Source organism: Rhododendron vialii, chromosome 12a (genome assembly GCF_030253575.1).
Source record: "Rhododendron vialii isolate Sample 1 chromosome 12a, ASM3025357v1".
NCBI classification, from domain to species: Eukaryota; Viridiplantae; Streptophyta; class Magnoliopsida; order Ericales; family Ericaceae; genus Rhododendron; species Rhododendron vialii.
In genome coordinates this window covers 28,025,001-28,044,756 of record NC_080568.1, presented here as the reverse complement: position 1 = coordinate 28,044,756, position 19,756 = coordinate 28,025,001, and the positions used below count along the sequence as shown (strand labels likewise).

Below are 19,756 nucleotides of genomic sequence, written 5' to 3'. Positions count from 1 at the left end.
CCATGCCATAGTTGACATTCATAGTTCATGCGCGGACTCTAAACCATTTAGAACATGTTTGTACACCGATGGACGGTCTAATGACTCTATGAATGTATCAATAACTTTAAAGAGTTCAAAACACGGTTAATTTTATTGGTTCAATTATCAAAATAGGAATGCTAGGTACACTACAAGATTCACAACACCATTCAATACACGCCCCAAAACGACGTCGTTTTGGGGCATCCCTTAAAAAAACAAAAAAAAAAAGGCAAAACCCAAAATCTCAAAATCAGAACGTCTTCCCCATTTTCCCCAATTCCCAAACCAGTCGTTGTACCGAAGGGAGAGAAAGAGAGAGGGAGAGATAATTAGGAATCACCACAGCCGACCACCGCCACCGCCAACCACCACCGAACCCTCTTTATCCATCTCTGGTGACACCACTCCTGGCAAGAGAGAGGACCAGATTAATTCGAAATCGTCGGGTTCACGACTCACGTCCACCAGTACTGCGTACCAAGGTCTCTCTCTCTCTCTCTCTCTCTCTCACGATGCTCGCTCTCTATCTCTCTCATGCCGGAATGGAGATTTTTTGAAAAAATTTAGGGTTTCAAACAGATTAAGTAAAGGATATGTATTGGGCTCAGGCTTGAAGAAAATTATAAATTTGTAGCTAATTCACTTCGTTAATTGTGGTAGAATGATTCATTTAGCTTTTAATTTCAGCTGCCCTTAAAATTGAGCTACTGATGGTATCTTACCTTTTTCTTGTTGAGCATGACACCTCATGAATGTGGCAATACCCTATCATAGTGTGATGAATTATGACGAGACTCACATGCCATCAAAGTATAACTATGCTTATGGGCTAATGCAAGTCGTTAGACTTGGGGGGAAAATGTCACACGTGAAATTTTTGGCAACATGTCAGGTTGTATATTTACATTGCAATAGAAAGGGCAAGGTTAAATCTGATGTGCAAAAGAATTTATATCCAATGCCAAGAAGCCTCATAAATTTTCGAATTTTTTCTTAATTTGTTAACTAGAAATGAAATGGTATCAAAGAATCGTGTAAGGCATTAGACAATACGTAATTTGTTACGATATCATTGCTGGAGTTTTGTTGACATTTGCTTCAAAAGTTAGTGTTAATTAGTTAATTTTTGTACTTGTGTTGCTGTTTATTTTTTTCTAAACCTATCAGTTTCTATAATTGACATACAAAGCAAGATGCTTTAGATGTTATTTTAATTATTGACATGCATTATCTGGTAATTTGTTTCTTATTTGTTTCCTTTGTTTCTGAACCACGATGTCGCCGGAGTCTGTTCCGTTGGCAATGCCTCCAAACAATGAGTGTGGAGAACAAGAAGAAGTATGGAGTAGAGACATTGAACACGAAGAAGAGGTATGGAGTGGTCCTTCAAGCAAAGACTATGATGAGATGAAAACTACTAAGGATGGAAAGGAGGAAATAGAAAATTGTGAAGATAAAGTTGAAGAACCGAAGGAAGGAAAGAGAAACAAAACAAAAAACATTGTCCAATGAACAAGTCAAGGTATAAGTTCTTTATTATTTGTTGCTTACTAATTAATTTTTTTGTTTGAACAACTTACTAGTTAATATTGACATATAGATCTATTCAATGCATATGTAATAGTTATATTTGTTGCTAATTTCAGGAGGTTGAGAAGATTGCGGTTGGCCATGGGTTCGGGACACAAGAGAGCGTTGTAAATGTACATATAAGGAACTTTATTTTTAATTGCACAATCTCCTGTTTCATGTAAAAGTTATTGATAATCGTTTTTTATTGTTGGGCAGGGTCACTCAAACTATATGGGGCATTCAATGTAGCCAAACATGATGCCCCATAACATGCAAGCAAATATGACACAAGGCGGAACCATCTTTCCATTTTCTCCAACTCATTGCCCAACCGGAACAAGCTTGAACCAATTTAGGCCTTTTTTTCCAAGTTCACAAAGCTTTTTCAATGGTCAAGTTTGGAGAGGTCAATCAATTATTGCAGGCAGCCAATCTTGGGGAGGACAATCAAGTTTTATGGAAGACCTAGGTCAATATTGGGGGGGACTACTTTTTCAATGGTCAAGTTTGGAGAGGTCAATCAATTATTGCAGGCAGCCAATCTTGGGGAGGACAATCAAGTTTTATGGAAGACCAAGGTCAATATTGGGGGGGGACTACAACCAAATCTACTACAAACTCAAGGGCATGGATGTGAAGGACAACCAAGTTTCATTGATATGATGAATGCAACGAATAATGATGGCGAGTAGTTCACTTGGTTGTTCTATAGAAATGATGAATATGTATTGTTATTTTGATTGGTCATGACATTGATGAATCTGTAATATTATTAGCATTACGACTGCTTTATTGAACATGTGAATGTTGCAAGGTTGCAATGTGTTGGATTATATTGGATTAATGCAATTTATATTAGTCAAACGTATTATGTCGTATCCGTATCATATCTCTTGTAAGATGTATTGTGTCATATCCGTATTGTAGCCATATGCGTATCGTATCTTGAAAGATGTATTGTGTCGTACCCGTATCCGTATTGTATCCATATTTGTATCGTATCTTGAAACATGTATTGTGTCGTACCCGTATCCGTATTGTATCCATATTCGTATCGTATCTTGAAAGATGTATTGTCGTATCCGTATTCGTATTTTCTGAAAAATTCGACAGAGTTTCCATTGTTTTTAGTCTAGCCCGACGTCATAGCGTCTCAGTCAGCAGCAGTAGCAACAGAAAAAAGGGTAAAAACAGCAGTTCGTGGCAAAACAGCATTCCCATTGTTTCAGAAATATTCAAGGTAGATAGAACCTCTAAAGGAAAAAAAAATTCAGGCCTTGCCTTAAGAGCTTCCGGACAATAAATCATCAAGAAAACTTATGTAGAGAAGTTCCAAGAAATTGACACCATAATGATATTTGAATTTCATAATGTACCATTCATTATCTCAAAATATACCACTTTGAAACCAATACAGCAAAAAAAATGGAGTACAAACTTGTATCTTTTTAAACAAGCCATGAAACATTGTCAAATTGGAGCAAAGGCCATGAGCCGAACATCGTCGTCGTCGTCTACCCTAAGCTATATTACAAGCAAAATGAAAAAGAAAAATCCTAAAGTGTCGCTAATATCTCTTCTTGGCTGGACACTTCATACACCAAGCGGAACTTGATTTTGGAGTTGTGGAATTGCTTTGTGCTCTCCCTCTTGCATAGCACCATTTAAAGTGGTGTCACGGTATTCCTTGTTCTTGATCTTGCATGGTAGGATTCTTCTAAAAAATTTGAAAGTAGATCAACAAGTTATCAACACACCAAGAATATGCAAACCGTTCAACATCTAGCCAATTGATTGCCAACAATGTATCATCCTACCTAAAAAAAGGGTAAACCCTCACATTAGCATGCTCAAGACACATAGAACAAGGACTTGCAAACAATCAGACAAGAAAATAATCAGTTATGATAACCATGTGTAATTATCTTTTCAAGAAAACTCGACAGCTTTCTAGTATGAGTCTCTGCTCTTTCCCTATCAGATGATGCACCCAGCGGCTAGTTCTATAAAGTTTCATTTTGCATGCATATATAGATGTCAAATCTGTGATTGGGATTTCCCTTCATACGACAGAGATGCAAAGTGAAAAAGTTTAGCAAGCAAACAGGGAATACTATTCAGCTCAGTCAGCTATTCCTTTGTCTACCCCTGCTGCCACTGTTTTCCCATTTTAACTATGGTAGTGGGGATGTTATGGCAGCAAAATAAAACAGTAATTCAGACTAAATACCGAACATGGTGATGATAGATCATACATAGAAGCTCATGAATGCTCACTCAGTCAATCAATGATTACCATCCTTTCACTCATCTTTTGAACAAGAGAAGGATGGATAATACATACAAAAGTGCATAGCAAAACGCTATTGGCCTCTGACCATACAATCAAATCTGTAATTAACCATGTATTAAACCTTTCTTTTCTTTTACTAGCAAGGGTTGACAATAGCAAGGCTAACATAAATCATGTATATGCTGGAACCAATCAAATATAAACAGTAATGAACTTTCTGTACTATTATCAGCATGGCGTTCAAGGCAGAGTACAATTCTTGAGCTACATATACGACACTCGACCTATAGCCTAACGCTTCTCCATAAGTGGGTGAAACACAAATGGGTGGGCAGTGAGCCAATGAGGTTCGAATAGAATATCAATGAAATGATTATATACCCACGTTAAATTTTCACCCCATAAATGAACGTAAGACGTTAGCGAGAAAGGCAAATTTACATATTTAGCGACTCCTCCAATCTACCACCTCTAACAACTTCGAAAGAAAAGGGTACTTGTTTTAGTAACCTGGGACGATTTTGGACAAGAGAGTACCCAATGATTTCTTGAAATGAAGCAATTGCTAAAAATTGAACATTGCAGCTGCGGGCTTTCTGCACTGAGTCATACATTTTAGTGACTTGACAAACACAAAGAGAAGAATAAAGAACAGTTGAAAGTTGAATTGCATCACATTTCCCCTCAAAATTGCAATCAAAGTATGAAATGGTCATGTGCCCTCAATTGAATAGTTTTCAGAGGCAAAATGATCTATCGAATTATTTATCCACTTATTTCATTGTTTAAGAGTTAAGACATCAATTATGATCAAATCAAATTCAAGGCTTTGATCATAACCTTCTCAGACACTCGACTGCGGCTACCATTTAGTAACAACAGATTGAATATGCTATTGCAGATTTGGAAATCCCTGAAGTTGTGGGTAGGATTCTTGAAGTGTGTCCATTTAACCTCAGTATTTTAGTAAATTTGGAGCCCTAATTTTTCATGCAAAAATCCCTAATATTTACGAATTGAAATTGAAACCCTAGTTCAATCGATACCAGCGTTCAAGATCGAAAGAGATACCTTCGTTGGCGTACGGCGGTGGCGGGCGGCGGCGGTGGTTTGCGATCTGGAGGCGAGGCATCTTCTTCGTTGGTGTCGTCGGCGGTGGTAGTCGTCGGTGGGTTGGGTGGGCTGTGGTGTCGTCCCCCTCTTCTTCTTCTTCTCTCTCTCTCTCTAGGTCGACTGGTTTGGGACGGGATTTTGGATTTTTGCCTTTTTTTTTTTTTTTTTTTTAAGGGACGCCCAAAACGACGTCGTTTTGGGGCGTGTAGTGGATGGTGTTGTGAATCTTGTAGTGTACCTAGCATTTCTCAAAACGTAAAAAATAAAAAAAGTAATGGGGAGATGGGTCATAAATTTTACTACTTTGGAGGGCTAAGTAAAAGGACAGGGACATCATATTAGCAAATTCCAACTACACAATAGTATTTAACCTTGCACACCAGCCTATAAACTACAGATTTAAATAATCTTATACTAGTTCAAATTGCTGGTAGTTGACCAGCGGCTTATGCTTATTGCTCCTCAATTTCGATGCCCAGTAATTAGAAAATTAGTGGCCAAGGCTTCCAAAACAAGCTAAGGGCATAGTTGAAACTCTATTTAAAGTTTCCACAACGATTCAGAGAGAGAGAGAGAGAGAGAGAGAGAGAATGGAAGGGGGAAATATAGTGAAGCTACATGGATGGAAGAATAGCCCATTTTCTTTCAGGGTGGCACTGGCACTCAAAATTAAGGGCATACCATATGAGTATGTGGAAGAAGATTTGAAGAACAAGAGTGAGTTATTGCTCAAGTACAATCCAGTTCACAAGAAAATCCCTGTACTTGTACACAATGGAACGCCCATTTCAGAGTCACTGGTCATCCTCGAATACATTGATGAGACTTGGAAGGATAACGGGCCACAGCTTCTGCCCAAGGATCCATATTCCAGCGCACAGGTTCGATTCTGGACCAGTTTTCTCCAGCAGCAGGTAAAAATATAGACTAGTATTCTGTTTTTCAGTTTTATTAGCCACTGCCCATTTATACTCACATATGCAATAGGATTTAGCATTTTAATACACATGTTGTGAACATCGTTATGCATTCACAAATTTTAATGCACTTTTTGCAGACGTCGATACACTTTGTGCACATTATCCATCGTCTTAGAGGCACTATTTAACATTTAGCTTTGCTTTTGTGCAGCAATGAAACCACATTGGTAACACCTTCGTATCATACTCGTGTACTGTATGTAGATTCTTGTATGCATCAATCAAGTGTGCTAATATAGGTCCATTAGTTATGCAGTTGGAGTCAACTAGCATCACATTAGATGGTTATGATTTGATATTGAAACATTAATCTATAATTCTATAGGGGTAAAGAAACATAAAAATCATGCAAAAGATTCACGCCAAGAAATGAAGATGCATATGCATATCCCATACACATTTGTGATAGATATTTTCTGTCCCTGTATTTCAATCTTGTTTTCTTATACACAGCTGCATATATTTATACAACATTTACATGAACGTAGCTATTTGTCGCCATGCGCCAAGTGTTAATAACAGAAGGGGAAGCACAAGAGAAAGCCATCAAAGAGGCAATTGACACACTGAAGATTGCGGAAGAGGGCATGCTGGAGTTTTTCCCAACCACACCCATCACCAATGAGAATCAGCTGGGAGTCCTTGACATTGTCATATGTTCAGTTCTGGGTGCCTACAAAGCTGTTGAAGAAGTGCTTGGTGTGAAACTCATAGACCCGGAGAGGAATCCGCTGGTGCTTTCATGGATGGAAGCCCTACTTGAGCTCCCTGTAGTGAAAGAGACAAGGTCGACTCATGAGAAAACAGTGGCTTTCATTCGGTCCATTAGAGAGAACTGCCTTAAAAGGTCCTAAAGCTTGAACTCAGCCATCTATGTTGTCGAAGGTGCATCTGCGTAATGTGGCCCCTTCTTTGCAAGGCTCTGTGACAGTTTTCTTGTTGTGTAATGAGGCCAATGTTGCTTTTGGTACTTTAGTTTACTAAATCATGTTTCAACCCTGATGTTGACGATTGAAGAGAGCATTTAGTAAGGATATGAATCTCATATCATATGGTATCTTCCTATGATGTCCAAGTTTTGGTTTTTGGATATCATGCCGTAACTAACTATGGCCATTAATGCTGCTAACATAGTCTTCAAAAGTTTTGTTCAGAAAATAATGTCGCAACCACCACATTTGAACCATATAGTACATACATAAATGTGACAACCTCTTCTGCTAGATCTTTGAAAGTAACGTATGACTATCTTATAGGGTTCGTAATGCTGGTTTCTTTTCGTTATCAGTAACGTATATGCATATCTATAAATGGGTATCTGAATCTATTACCATTCTGTACTTTTGGTTAATCAACCTAGTTGGCATAATTTCAAAAGCATTTTCAAGATTTCTGCAGTAAGCCAGAAAAAATTTCACGGATAGAATGGTTCAGATCAACCAAGCTCATAAATATAAGTCAAATATAAAGTCTAATTTAGCAAATAGATATAACCTTCCAATACAAAGCTCTGAAGACAATAACCAAAGGGTGCTGATAAATACAACTGCGAATTTGCTACATGTAGCTAATTCATAAGAGGAAATTTTTGGATTCCTCCTTATAAATTGGCTACATCTAGTAAATTTACAGTTGTATTTAGCTGGGCCCTAACCAAATAGATCAACGAGGCATGTGTTTCAGAAACATACCGTTAATGAGATGCCTGTCAAGTCCATATCATAAGTAACACCAAGACAGTTTGTTGTTGGCATGACATTCATATGCTACAGTTTTGGAGATTCAGCAGCTGCAACAACAAAACTTCCGACACCAGCATCTACATCCATAATATTGTGATGTCTCCGAGAGTCGGCTTACCGACATCTTACATCCTACAAAAAACATGTTCTCCCCCACCATGCTTAATCGCCCAACCTTGAAGGAGTTAGGGCAAGAGAACAAACACAAGAGAAAATACACAAGCAAATGAAAAAAAAAAAAACAAGACACGCGATATACGCAGTTCTGACTTAAACATTTTGGCTAATCGTACTCCACAGTGTGTTGGGGGGTTTTACTATGACGAAAAGATTAACAAGTTACATTGGGGGCTGCTTATCCTTTGTCTTTTATAAGAAATACAAGAGAAGCCCTAAAAAAAACCCAAAAAAGGTCAAAAACGCACACATGCAGCTTCTCTGGTCGGACCAGCGAGACCCTGGTCTGGACCACCACCGGACCACAGATACTGTAACTTAGTTTTTGCTTCCTCTTGCCTGGTCCGGACCACAATTGGCCTGGTCCGGACCAGAGATCTGAAACTTCAGAAAACGCGTACAAAAGGTCAAATTCGACTTCACACTCAACAGAAGGCTTGAACCCCTTTGCCCAAATCAAGCTCTTCAAGTGTAGCACAAGCAGGTTAAATGATCGCAAAAGTAAACTACATAATCCAATTGTTTAAAGTGAAAATTTTAGTTTAAATTCATATTCCCCACCTATTTTATAAAGCAAAATACCATCTGTTCAGATAGCTAGCAATATCCATTTATACTTAATTTTTGTACACGTATTATTGACTCTGGGACACACCAGATGAACTATTCTGATAGCCTTTTTTAGCCTGAGATGGGGCCAAAAAAGTATTGTTTGGTGAAGTATGAAGGATAAGGGTATGGAGGGGAGCTTAACCCCGTAAAGTTTACTTTGGGAGGCCAAGTAAAAGGACAACATATTACCAATTCCAACTGCACAGTTTAATCTTGCACCCCAATCAATAAGCTACAAGTTTAAACAATCTTATAGTAATTGAAATTGATAGTTGACTAGCGGCTTTTATTTATGCTCATTGCTCATCAATGACGATGACCGATAATTAGAAAATGTTAGGCTAAACTTGCCCACCGAGCTGAAGGGCATAGTTGAAACTCTATTTAAAGTTTCCACAAACTTTGGCAAATATCAAAAGCTACAAGCCACAGAGAGAGAGAGAGAGAATATGGAAGGAGAAAATACAGTGAAGGTACATGGACTGAGGAAAAGCCCATTTTCTTTTAGTGTAGAATTGGCACTCAAAATTAAGGGCATACCATATGAGTTTGTGGAAGAAGATTTGAAGCTATTGCTAAAGTACAATCCAGTTCACAAGAAAATTCCTGTACTTGTACACAATGGGAAGCCCATTCTGGAGTCACCTGTCATCGTAGAATACATTGATGAGACTTGGAATGATAATGGACCACGACTTCTGCCCCAGGATCCGTATACCTGAGCCCAGGTTCAGTTTTGGACCAGTTTTCTGCAACAAGAAGTAAAAACACACAAAAGTAGTATTTTGTTTTAATCCACATTTTCAAATATTGTTATATGTTTCAACGAACTTTTTACGGTTATTAGTATGATTTTCAGCTATTATCCGTCCTAAATGAAATGTTTAGCATTTTCCTTATCTTTTATGCAGCAGTGAAACTATTGGCAGAACTTGTGTATGATACTTGAATACCACATGAGGAATCTTGAATGCATCAATCAAGTGTGCTAATATAGGGCCATTAGTGATGTAAAGAAACATAAAAATCATGCAAGAATGATGTGCTAGACTGGATACTCTGCTGCCTTATATTATTTCAAGTAAAGAGGAATTTTAAGTGTTTATACTCGAATTTCAGTCAAAGTAGGTAATGGAGATGGTTTTACATATCCCATTCGCATTTGCCATAAAGTCTTTTCTTTGTCCCTGTAATTCATAATCAACCCATTATCTAAGAGAGAGAGAGAGAGAGAGAGAGAGAGAGAGAGAGAGAGATAACTCAATCTTGGCCGCTTAATGCTTGTACAGAGGCGAATATTCACATGATACTCTGACATGAATGCAGCTATTTGTGGCCATACGCCAAGTGCTAATCACAGAAGGGGAAGCACAAGAGAAAGCAATCAAAGAGGAAATTGACACGCTGAAGGTGGTCGAAGAGGGAATGCTGGAGTTTTTCCCAACCACACCCATCACCAATGAGAATCAGCTGGGAGTCCTTGACATTGTCATATGTTCAGTTCTGGGTTCCTACAAAGCATGGAAGAAGTGATTGGTGTGAAACTCATAGACCCGGAGAGGAATCCACTAGTATTTTGCATGGCTGGAAGCTGTACCCAAGCTCCCTGTAGTGAAAGAGATAAGGCCGACTCATGAGGAAACAGTGACTTTTCTTCAGAACCTTCGAGATAACTTGAAAATTTGTAAAGCTTGAACTCAACTATATATGTTTTCATAGGTACATCAGTGTAACCTGCCCCGGTCCTTCTGTGCAAGGCTTGTGTAATAAGGCCAATATTGCCGCCTTTTGTACTTCTTTTTAATGAATCATGTTTGCACCCTGATATTGATGATTGAAGGGAGGATTTAGTAAGGATATGATATGGGATCTTTCTACCATGTTCAAGTTGTGGATTTTGGATATCATGCAAAAATTAACCATGGCCTTCAATGCTGCTAGATTTTGAAAGTAACGTTATGACTAGTGGAGGGTTCGTAATGTTTGTTTCTTTTTGTGTCTTAATGCAGTAGGATCATATTGTGGTTGGTTAGGAAAATAATTTTTTATGATTGCCCCCACTATGCTAAATTTCTTGATCCGTCCCTGAATGACACAGTCAAGCACCTTCCGATAGAAAGCCCTGGAGATGATAGTATAGAGCAATAACCAAATAAATGAGTCATGTTTCAAAAACATGCCAGTAATCATATATGCCTATCAACCCAACACCAGAAATTACACCAAGACTGTCCACTGCTATTATTGACATAAGATTCATAACCCACCAATTTCGTAGATTGAGCTGCAGCGGCAAAATTTCCGACACCAGCAGGCAGCATATATGCATATCCATAATGTTGTGATAGTCTCAGAGATTCTGATTATCGACATCTTACATCCTACAAAAACATCTTCAATCTCCTGCACCATGCTTAATCACCCAACCTTGAACCCCTTTGCTGAAATCAAGCTCTTCATTGTCTTCAAGTGTAGCACAACCAGTTGAAATGCTCCCAAAAGTAAAACTATTTTGCATTAAAATCCCACGAGTCCATGACATATGTTACTGTAAACCTGCTTTCCACATAAAGGCAATTGCAAAGCACTACAAGCCGAAACCGAAAGAGTACTCCCATAGGTGAACTCATCGAGCTCAATACCTAACGACGAATGCATCCCGCAAAAGGTTCTCCACGCATCCAAAAACAATGAATTCTTTTTGTAACCTGAAATCATGACATTCCAAGTAACAGTATTTCTTTGAGGAATTTGATCAAACAGTTTAATTGCATAAAAATTGTGACCAGATTTACAGTACGCATCAACCAAAGAATTCGCAACAATTATGTCGAATTGGGTCACATTAGTTTTTAGGAAGTGGGTATGTAGGACTTTGGTGCCTCTGACTTCATGCGTGGGCTTTCTACAGAGAATTTTGGCCACAAGTTTGATATTCATAGCTCATGCGTGGACTCTGATGCCTTGTTTGGATTCTGATGATTTTGTCAATAATTTTGAAGTTAAACTATTCGTGATCGTTTATTTTTACAATTTAAATTTTGATATATGTATTGATGTTCGATTAAGTTGATTTTTGACATAAATATACTATTCTGCAAGATCTCACAAGTTGAACAAATTCAAATTGATAATAAACGCGCGGTAAGGCCCACAATGGCGGTGGCAAAAAACTCGTGGTTCTCAATACCCGGCGAAAAGAATACAGTATAATTTACTTCTTTTTTGTGATTAGAGTTTTCACTACACTGTCTCCATTAATTCGGACATATAATGGTCGATATGTCGCTTCAAAAAAAGTGAGTATTTGATGTGGAGAATATGACGAAATAAAAGCCCTTAATTCATCTTTTCAGCTTAAACTATGATTCCGCTTATCTAAACGAAGCCAACCACCTAAAAGTACTGGGAATTTAGCCGAAGGAGTTGGCTTGTGGTCAAAACTGCAGAGGTTTCTTGCTAAGCTCTTGTGAGGCAGTTCATACGAGACTTTATTCTGCTTTTAATTCGTCTACCGGTTAGTGAACGGGATGACTTTGATAGGTTCAGTTATCAAAAAAAAAATTTAAAAAAAGAAGTAATGGGGACATGGGGTTATTAAAAGGACAAGATATTACCAATTCCAACTACACAATAGTTTAATCTTGCACACCAGCCTATATAACTACAGAATTAAATAATCTTATACTCCATATAATTCAAATTAATTGCCGGCTTATGCTTAATTGCTCATCAATGACGATTCCCAGTAATTAGAAAATTAGTGCCCAAGGCTTGCAAAACAAGCTAAGGGGCATAGTTGAAACTCTTTTTAAAGTTTCCACAACGATTCAGAGAGAGAGAGAGAGAGAGAGAGAGAGAATGGAAGGGGGAAATATAGTGAAGCTACATGGACGGAGGAATAGCCCATTTTCTTTCAGGGTGGAACTGGCACTCAAAATTAAGAGCATACCATATGAGTTTGTGGAAGAAGATTTGAACAACAAGAGTGAGTTATTGCTCAAGTACAATCCAGTTCACAAGAAAATCCCTGTACTCGTACACAATGGATCGCCCATTTCGGAGTCACTGGTCATCCTCGAGTACATTGACGAGGCTTGGAAGGATAACGGGCCGCAGCTTCTGCCCAAGGATCCATATTCCAGAGCGCAGGTTCGGTTCTGGACCAGTTTTCTCGCACAACGGGTAAGAACATTAATCAAGGCACTATTTAACATTTATCCACCGTCCATACATTTTTTGTGTACATTATCCGCCGTCTTAAAAGTTAGTAACATTTAGCTTTGCTTTTGTGCAGCAATGAAACCATCGATCGGTAACACTTTCGTATCATACTCATGTACTATATGTAGATTCTTGTATGCATCAATCAAGTGTGCTAATATAGGTCCATTGAAACATTAATCTTTAGGGGTAAAGAAACATAAAAATCTTGCAAAAGATTCACACCAAGAAATTAAGACGCAAGCGATTGATATTTTCTCTGTCCCTGTATTTCAATCTCTGCATATATTTATACAACACTTACACGCGCAGCTATTTATGGCCACACGCCAAGTTTTAGTAACAGAAGGGGAAGCTCAAGAGAAAGCCATCAAAGAGGCAATTGACACACTGAAGATCGCGGAAGAGGGAATGCTGGAGTTTTTCCCAACCACACCCATCACCAGTGAGAATCAGCTGGGAGTCCTTGACATTGTCATATGTTCAGTTCTGGGTTCCTACAAAGCAATCGAAGAAGTGTTTGGTGCGAAACTCATAGACCCGGAGAGGAATCCGCTGGTGTTTTCATGGCTGGAAGCTATACTCAATCTCCCTGCAGTGAAAGAGATAAGGCTAACTCACGAGGAAACAGTGACTTTTCTTCAGATCCTTCGAGTTAACTGGAAAGTTCATTAGGCTTGAACTCACATATACATGTTGTCATAGGTCAATCGGTGTAACGTGCCCCTTCTGTGCTCACCAGCCGCTTGTGTAAAATCAGAAATTCTAATTGCAAGGAAGATTTGCAAGGAACCACGCAAGGAAAAATGCGTTTGGGCTCATTCCGGATCCCACAAAAATCTAGAAAAATATTCATAATGTAATAATTAAGGCCAATATTGCCTTTCGTACTTCTTTTTAATGAATCATGTTTCAACCCTGATATATTGATGATTGAAGGGAGGATTTAGTAAGGATATGATATGGGATCTTTCTACCATGTCCAAGTTGTGGCTTCTGGATATCATGCAAAAATTAACCATGGCCATTAATGCGCGCTGCTAGACCTTTGAAAGTAAAGTTAATTATGACCTTCGTGGAGGGTTCGTAATGTTTGTTTCTCTTTGTTATGAGTAACTTGTGCGTGTATATACATGGGTATCTGAATCTATTTACCAATTTCTTTTGAAGAATCAGCCATAGTTGGATGATTCAGTGTTAGGCCACCTAAACGGCAGAATTTCCAGAGCATTGCTAGGATTCCGAAGTAAACCCGAAAAACTTCATGGACTGAATTGTTCAGATCATCAAGCCAAGCTCCTACTAATGGTACTGTACGAAATAGATATATCGCAGGGATGAAGCTACATAAAGGTGCTTAAAAATTCAAAACGAAGGTTTTGGAGAGAAAAAGTCTTACGACAGTATGACACAGCGAAGCACCTTCCGATAGAAAGCCCTGGAGATGATGATATCATGATAGTATAGAGCAATAACCAAACAAATGAGTCATGTTTCAGAAACATGCCAGTAATCATATATATATGCCTATCGACCCAATACCAGAAATTACACCAAGACTGTCCACTGCTATGGTTGACATAAGATTCATAACCCACCAGGTTCGTAGATTCAGCTGCAGCGGCAAAACTTCCGACACCAGCAATGTTGTGATAGTCTCCGAGATTCTGCTTATCGACATCTTACATCCTACAAAAACATCTTCGATCTCCTGCACCATGCTTAACCACCCAACCTTGAACACCTCTGCCGAAATCAAGCTCTTTCATTGTCTTCAAGTGTAGCACAATCAGTTGAAATGCTACCAAAAGTAAAACTATTTGGCATTAAAAACCCATGAGGCCACAACACATTTCGCTGTAAAGACCCAAAGCAACCCAATTCTACCTATTCTTAACAGCTCCCAAGATTATATAGCATTCCAACACGACTTTCTCAAACGACACACTGTCAAACAGCCTCAAAGTATCCTGCAAAAAGAAATGATTTTGCAAACTAGTCTACCATTCCAGACTGCACATTATAACCATTTGGAAAGAACCGTTTTTTTTCCTCACGACAAGCGAGTAAACCTGCTTTCCAAATAAAGGCCATTGCGAATCACTACAAGCCGAAATAATGACATTCCAAGTAACGGTACTCCACTGAGGGGTTTGATGAAACAGTTTCAATGCATAAACCATGGACCAGTTTATGTACTCAGGCAGTCAGAAGGAAGGAAGTAATTTCTTTCTGAGCAAGAGAAGAGAAGTATTTCACCATGAACTCATCCGTTGAGCTTCAAACCATGTCTTCGTTCAGCTGGCCGGCCAACGTAAGAAAACCAAATTACTAATCGGGACATACATTTGAGTGTGGCATATTCACGGAGCTGCTGTAAAGAGGTATTTACGGAGCCGCTTGATCTCACCAGGATGGTTGGGATTTTAATGAAGGAAAAGTTTCATTAAAATTCAGATCGTCCAATACGCTTTGGACGGGCACAATTCACCTCCGTAAACTACTTTTCACGGAAAGCTCCGTGAAATAGTTTTTCTCATACATACATTTATGATAGTTGAGGGCCTGCTAAGATTTGAAAAAAAATAACAGCCCATTGGCAATACCAAGAACACATGATCTAATTAATATGGCACCCCAACCAATAAGCCACTACTGTAATTATTATGTTTATAAATTAAAGCCAAGAGTTGACTAGTGGCTTATGCTTAATGCTTATTGGTTATCAATGACGATGCCAAGTATTTAGAAAATACAGTACTTATCTAAAACTCGCCAACCCAGCTAAGGGGCCTAATTGAAACTCTATTTAAGGTTTCCACAACCATTTGCAAACATCAAGAAAAGGGGCGGCTATTCGTAGCCCCGTATTTTCTCCTTTAGCCCGTTAAAAATTTTCAATTATACTCGACAGTTAGTTACCGAAATTGAGATACATTTTCAGCATACAATTACCGAAATATAATATTTTTTTCAACAGCTATTTACCGAAAATGTATGTTCGGCAATTGTTTACCGAAGGTTGAATATATTTTCGACGTGTAGTTACCGAAATATAATCTTGTTTTCAACAGCTATTTACCGAAATGTTATGTATGATTTTCAACAACTATTTACTGAAATGTAGTGGGCTAAGGGAGAAAATACGGGGCTGCGAATAATCGCCCCCATTCCAACCCTACTCTTTACGTTCCCTAGCAAAAAATACAAAAGAAGTACAATTTTTATTTTGCCTATTCACTTTTCGTCTATGTATTGAGATGCTTAAGGTCATCAATGACAATTGCAAGTATTTAGAAAATACTTGTCTAAAACTTGTCAACCAAGCTAAGGGGCCTAATTGAAACTCTATTTAAAGTTTTCACAGCCATTCGCAAACATCAAGAACTAGCACACACACCCAGAGAGAGAGAGAGAGAGAGAGAGAGAGAGAGAGAGAGAGAGAGAGAGAGAGAGAGAGAGAGAGAGAGAATGGAAGGGGAAAATATAGTGAAGCTACATGGAACAAAGAATAGTGCATTTTCTTTTAGGGTGGAATTGGCTCTCAAAATTAAGGGGATACCATATGAGTATGTCGATGAAGATTTGAGGAACAAGAGTGAGACATTGCTGAAGTACAATCCAGTCCACAAGAAAGTCCCTATACTTGTTCACAACGGAAAACCCGTCGTGGAGTCACTAGTCATCCTCGAATACATTGACGAGGTTTGGAAGGAGAACGGCCACCAGCTTCTGCCCCAGGATCCTTGTACAAGAGCCAAGGTCCGGTTCTGGGCCAATTTCCTCCACCAACAGGTAAAACTGAAAACCATAGACTAGGATTTCATTTTCTGGTTGGCGGTGCATAAGATTCACATCATGTTTTCTGTTTTTTCGTTGTCGTTATGAAGTAATCACCAATCATAGTCGGTCGTTACATGAATGCAGCTATTTGCACCCATGCTCCCAGTGATAACCACAGAAGGGGAAGCACAAGCGAAAGCCATCAAAGAGGAAATCGACGCGCTGAAGGTGGTGGAAGAAGGCATGCTGGAGTTTTTCCCAACCAAACCCATCACCAGTGAGGATCAGCTGGGACTTCTTGACATAGTGATATGCTCAGTTTTAGGTTACAGCAAAGCTATTGAAGAAGTGATTGGTGTGAAGCTGGTAGACCCGGAGAGGAATCCACTAGTGTTTTCATGGGTGGAAGCCCTAATTGAGCTCCCTGCAGTGAAAGAGATAAGGCCATCTCATGAGAAATCAGTGGCTTTTATTCACTTTATTCGAGACAACCTTAAAGCTCCTAAAGCTTGAGCTCTTTTCTAGATGCTTTTTTATTAGCTCGTCTGTGTGTAATGTGGGCCTCTTCTTCGCAGTTTTGTGATTGTTTTCTTCTTGTGTAACACCCCTACGTTGTTTTCAACAATTCTGTTCAATAAATTGCGTTTCAACTCTGATACTGAGATCTAAAGCAAAAAATTAGTTGGATAAAATACGGGATCGCACTATGATCATGAGCATAATGCCCAAGTTACCCAGATGCTGCTAATATAGTCCACACTAGTTTTATTTGGAAAGAAATGTTACAGGCAACCACCTTGAACCAAAAAGTAGGCATACCTAAATGTGACAAACTGTTTTCCAATGCACCACAAAAAATGTAACCACACCTGTTAACTTACACTAGGCCTCTGACCAAATGCTATGGGTTCCCAGATGGTGGCGCCTTTATGGTGTCTCCTGGGTCAGGGGTTCGAGTCATGATACCCCCCCTCTCTCTCTCACACACTAGGCCTCTGAAACGGGAATGCCTCCTCTCTCAAATAAACCCGTCTGGAATGACCAAGTAACCAACGAATTCCAGCAACAAACGAAAAAATACATCCATGCGATATCTAGGGTTTATGACGGTCGTATAAGGTCTAATGTTCACTTCTACTTTGTTACCAGATGCTTATGTGTTGTCTATAAATGGGTATCGAGATCAATTACCAAACTTGTTTTGGCAGATCAACATAATTCCGAAGTTAAGAATCATACCACCTAAACGGCATAATTTCAAAAGCACTGCCAGGACTTCTGAAGTAGTCGAGAAAACTTTACGTACTGGAGCAGTTCAGATCATCAAGCCAAGTTCCTAAAAATTTAAAGATACCACTTAATTCTACTTTACCAAAAGATATATTAAACAGCGGAAGCTAAATAAAAGTACTATTCAAAGTCAACCTAAGGTTTTGGAGTAAAAAAAATCCAATGCAAGTGCAATGGTCCTCTCTCTTGACAATTGCAAAGAAAAGCAATACCGCCTGCATTAAAATTCATTTTATCAATGGAAAAAAGAAACAAAAACATCAACAAAATAAAAGATCTTTCAAGCTCATGACTGGTTAAAAAGAAGGGTCCATCGTATCTGCTAAGTGCCAAACCAACCATAGGAACACATTCATATCAAACCAAAAACCAAGATTGGCCAAAAAACGAGTATCGGCTGATAAGTTAACATTCATACAAGAAAATCCTGAGTATTGCCAAGCATACAGGCCATCCACCACATGTCCACACCATAAGCAAAAACCATATTTCCAATGTTTTGGGATGAGGAATAAAACAAAAAAGATGACTTAAGACAAATGCTCATTCAGATTCCAAGACAATGACCTCGCTATGATATGGCGCACAACAGGTAATCACCTCACAAAAGTCAAAACTGCTTTCAAGAACAATCAAAACTCAAGTCTAATGTCTTTAGCTTTTTCCAGCCTGCTTTTCTTTCGCCTTTTGAATCTTCAAAACCTTCTTCACAATCTTTTGTTCTTCCACCAAAAAGGCTCGGATGATCCTTCAAAACCAAAATAAATTACAACCTTTCAGCTTAAATGGCCCGCCAAATGTTGGTCTATAGTACACCAAGACCTTCCCATTTCATAACAAAAATGAAGCACCATTTATTGAACCACAAGAACAAACCTCTCTCTGACAGCACCGCCAGATAGTACGCCACCATAGGCCCGGTTCACAGTCCTCCGGTTCCTAGAAAGTCTGGATCTCTTATACTCGGCAGGTCTCAAGTGAGGAATCTGCAAATACAGCCAACAGCTATAATTAATACCGTATTCTTATAACGAATGACCGTACTTTAAACAAACGATACATTCACAAGAAGCAAAAGACAAGTAAAACATGAGCATATTCCCAAACAAACAACATCCTGATTCTAGCACATTATCAAGTGGCAAAAGCGATTCCATTCTCACTCAATTTGAAGCCCAGAATAAGTTTGTCAAGTACTAATAAAAATCTTCCACAAGTTTGAAATTTGTTTTCTCCTTTCCCTAGAAGCAGACTGGAAGTGGACTAGGAGTTGGGTAATACAAGAGATTACGAGCACCAATACTTCAATATCTATTCCAATGTTCGACAATGTTAATTTTAAGTCACAAGAACTATATCAGTAAAATGCTGATCAAAGTTGTCTTTAGAATCACTTGGGTTAGGTGCATCTTGTGGGCGCCATACCATGTTTCAACCATATAATATGCATTAAAATTCTCTCTCGAGAAAAACTGAACTATTGACAGATTTTATGCTCACATTTGTGCAGGGACATGATACAACAACTCTAATTTCCCCTTTAGGCATAAAGCACCATTGCTCAATGCTAATAATTGCTATGCATCCAAATCCCCTGGTCAGAATACAGGAACTATCAACAAACTTCATGCTTGAGTCATTATCAGGCACAACATAAGAAGCTCTTTGCCATGTAGGCAGCAAGCGGCGCTGCTCAACACTAATAATTACTACTGCAATCCATTTTGTTGGCACATCACACAAGCAATTCTATTTTCCCATTCAAATGTAGAACTATTGGTCAACGATACTAATAACTACACATCCAAACGCTCTCGCTAATAATTTGAGCAATCAAAAAACTTTAGCATTTGGTCATTATCACGGCACATAAAACATGCATCTTTCATTTTCCCTTTAGTCATGAAGTCTAATTGTTCAACCATAATACCTGCTATGCATCCAGA

General features: G+C 38.7%; 3 protein-coding genes, 1 long non-coding RNA gene and 1 pseudogene across 5 annotated transcripts in view; 4 read left to right on the top strand and 1 right to left on the bottom strand.

The window, feature by feature from the left end:
* Nucleotides 1–299: 299 nt before the first annotated feature.
* On the top strand, nucleotides 300–2,460 carry LOC131311706 (uncharacterized). Of its 2 annotated transcripts, none has more exons than XR_009195541.1 (3): nucleotides 300–1,546; nucleotides 1,671–1,727; nucleotides 1,813–2,460. It is a non-coding gene; the product is annotated as an uncharacterized LOC131311706 (long non-coding RNA). The 2 variants fall into 2 exon arrangements; XR_009195542.1 differs by having other exon boundaries at nucleotides 1,258–1,395.
* Nucleotides 2,461–5,326: 2,866 nt separating this feature from the next.
* Nucleotides 5,327–10,617, top strand: LOC131309622 (uncharacterized; annotated as a pseudogene).
* A 1,708-nt stretch (nucleotides 10,618–12,325) lies between these two features.
* Nucleotides 12,326–13,716, top strand: LOC131311704 (glutathione S-transferase U10-like). Its single transcript, XM_058339262.1, has 2 exons — nucleotides 12,326–12,698; nucleotides 13,050–13,716. The coding sequence occupies exons 1-2, from the start codon at nucleotides 12,375–12,377 to the stop codon at nucleotides 13,410–13,412; spliced, it is 687 nt and encodes a 228-aa protein (XP_058195245.1). The 5' UTR covers nucleotides 12,326–12,374; the 3' UTR covers nucleotides 13,413–13,716.
* Nucleotides 13,717–15,959: 2,243 nt separating this feature from the next.
* LOC131311703 (glutathione S-transferase U10-like) lies at nucleotides 15,960–17,176 on the top strand. Its single transcript, XM_058339261.1, has 2 exons — nucleotides 15,960–16,532; nucleotides 16,665–17,176. The coding sequence occupies exons 1-2, from the start codon at nucleotides 16,209–16,211 to the stop codon at nucleotides 17,031–17,033; spliced, it is 693 nt and encodes a 230-aa protein (XP_058195244.1). The 5' UTR covers nucleotides 15,960–16,208; the 3' UTR covers nucleotides 17,034–17,176.
* A 1,009-nt stretch (nucleotides 17,177–18,185) lies between these two features.
* Nucleotides 18,186–19,756, bottom strand: part of LOC131311705 (large ribosomal subunit protein eL34) — a 2,647-nt gene continuing 1,076 nt past the window's right edge. Inside the window, exons 3-4 of the mRNA XM_058339263.1 lie at nucleotides 18,687–18,796; nucleotides 18,186–18,558 (exon numbers count right to left, since the gene is read on the bottom strand). Coding sequence (XP_058195246.1) covers nucleotides 18,465–18,558; nucleotides 18,687–18,796 — 204 coding nt within the window. The 3' untranslated portion in view covers nucleotides 18,186–18,464. The remainder of the gene's footprint in view (nucleotides 18,559–18,686; nucleotides 18,797–19,756) is intronic.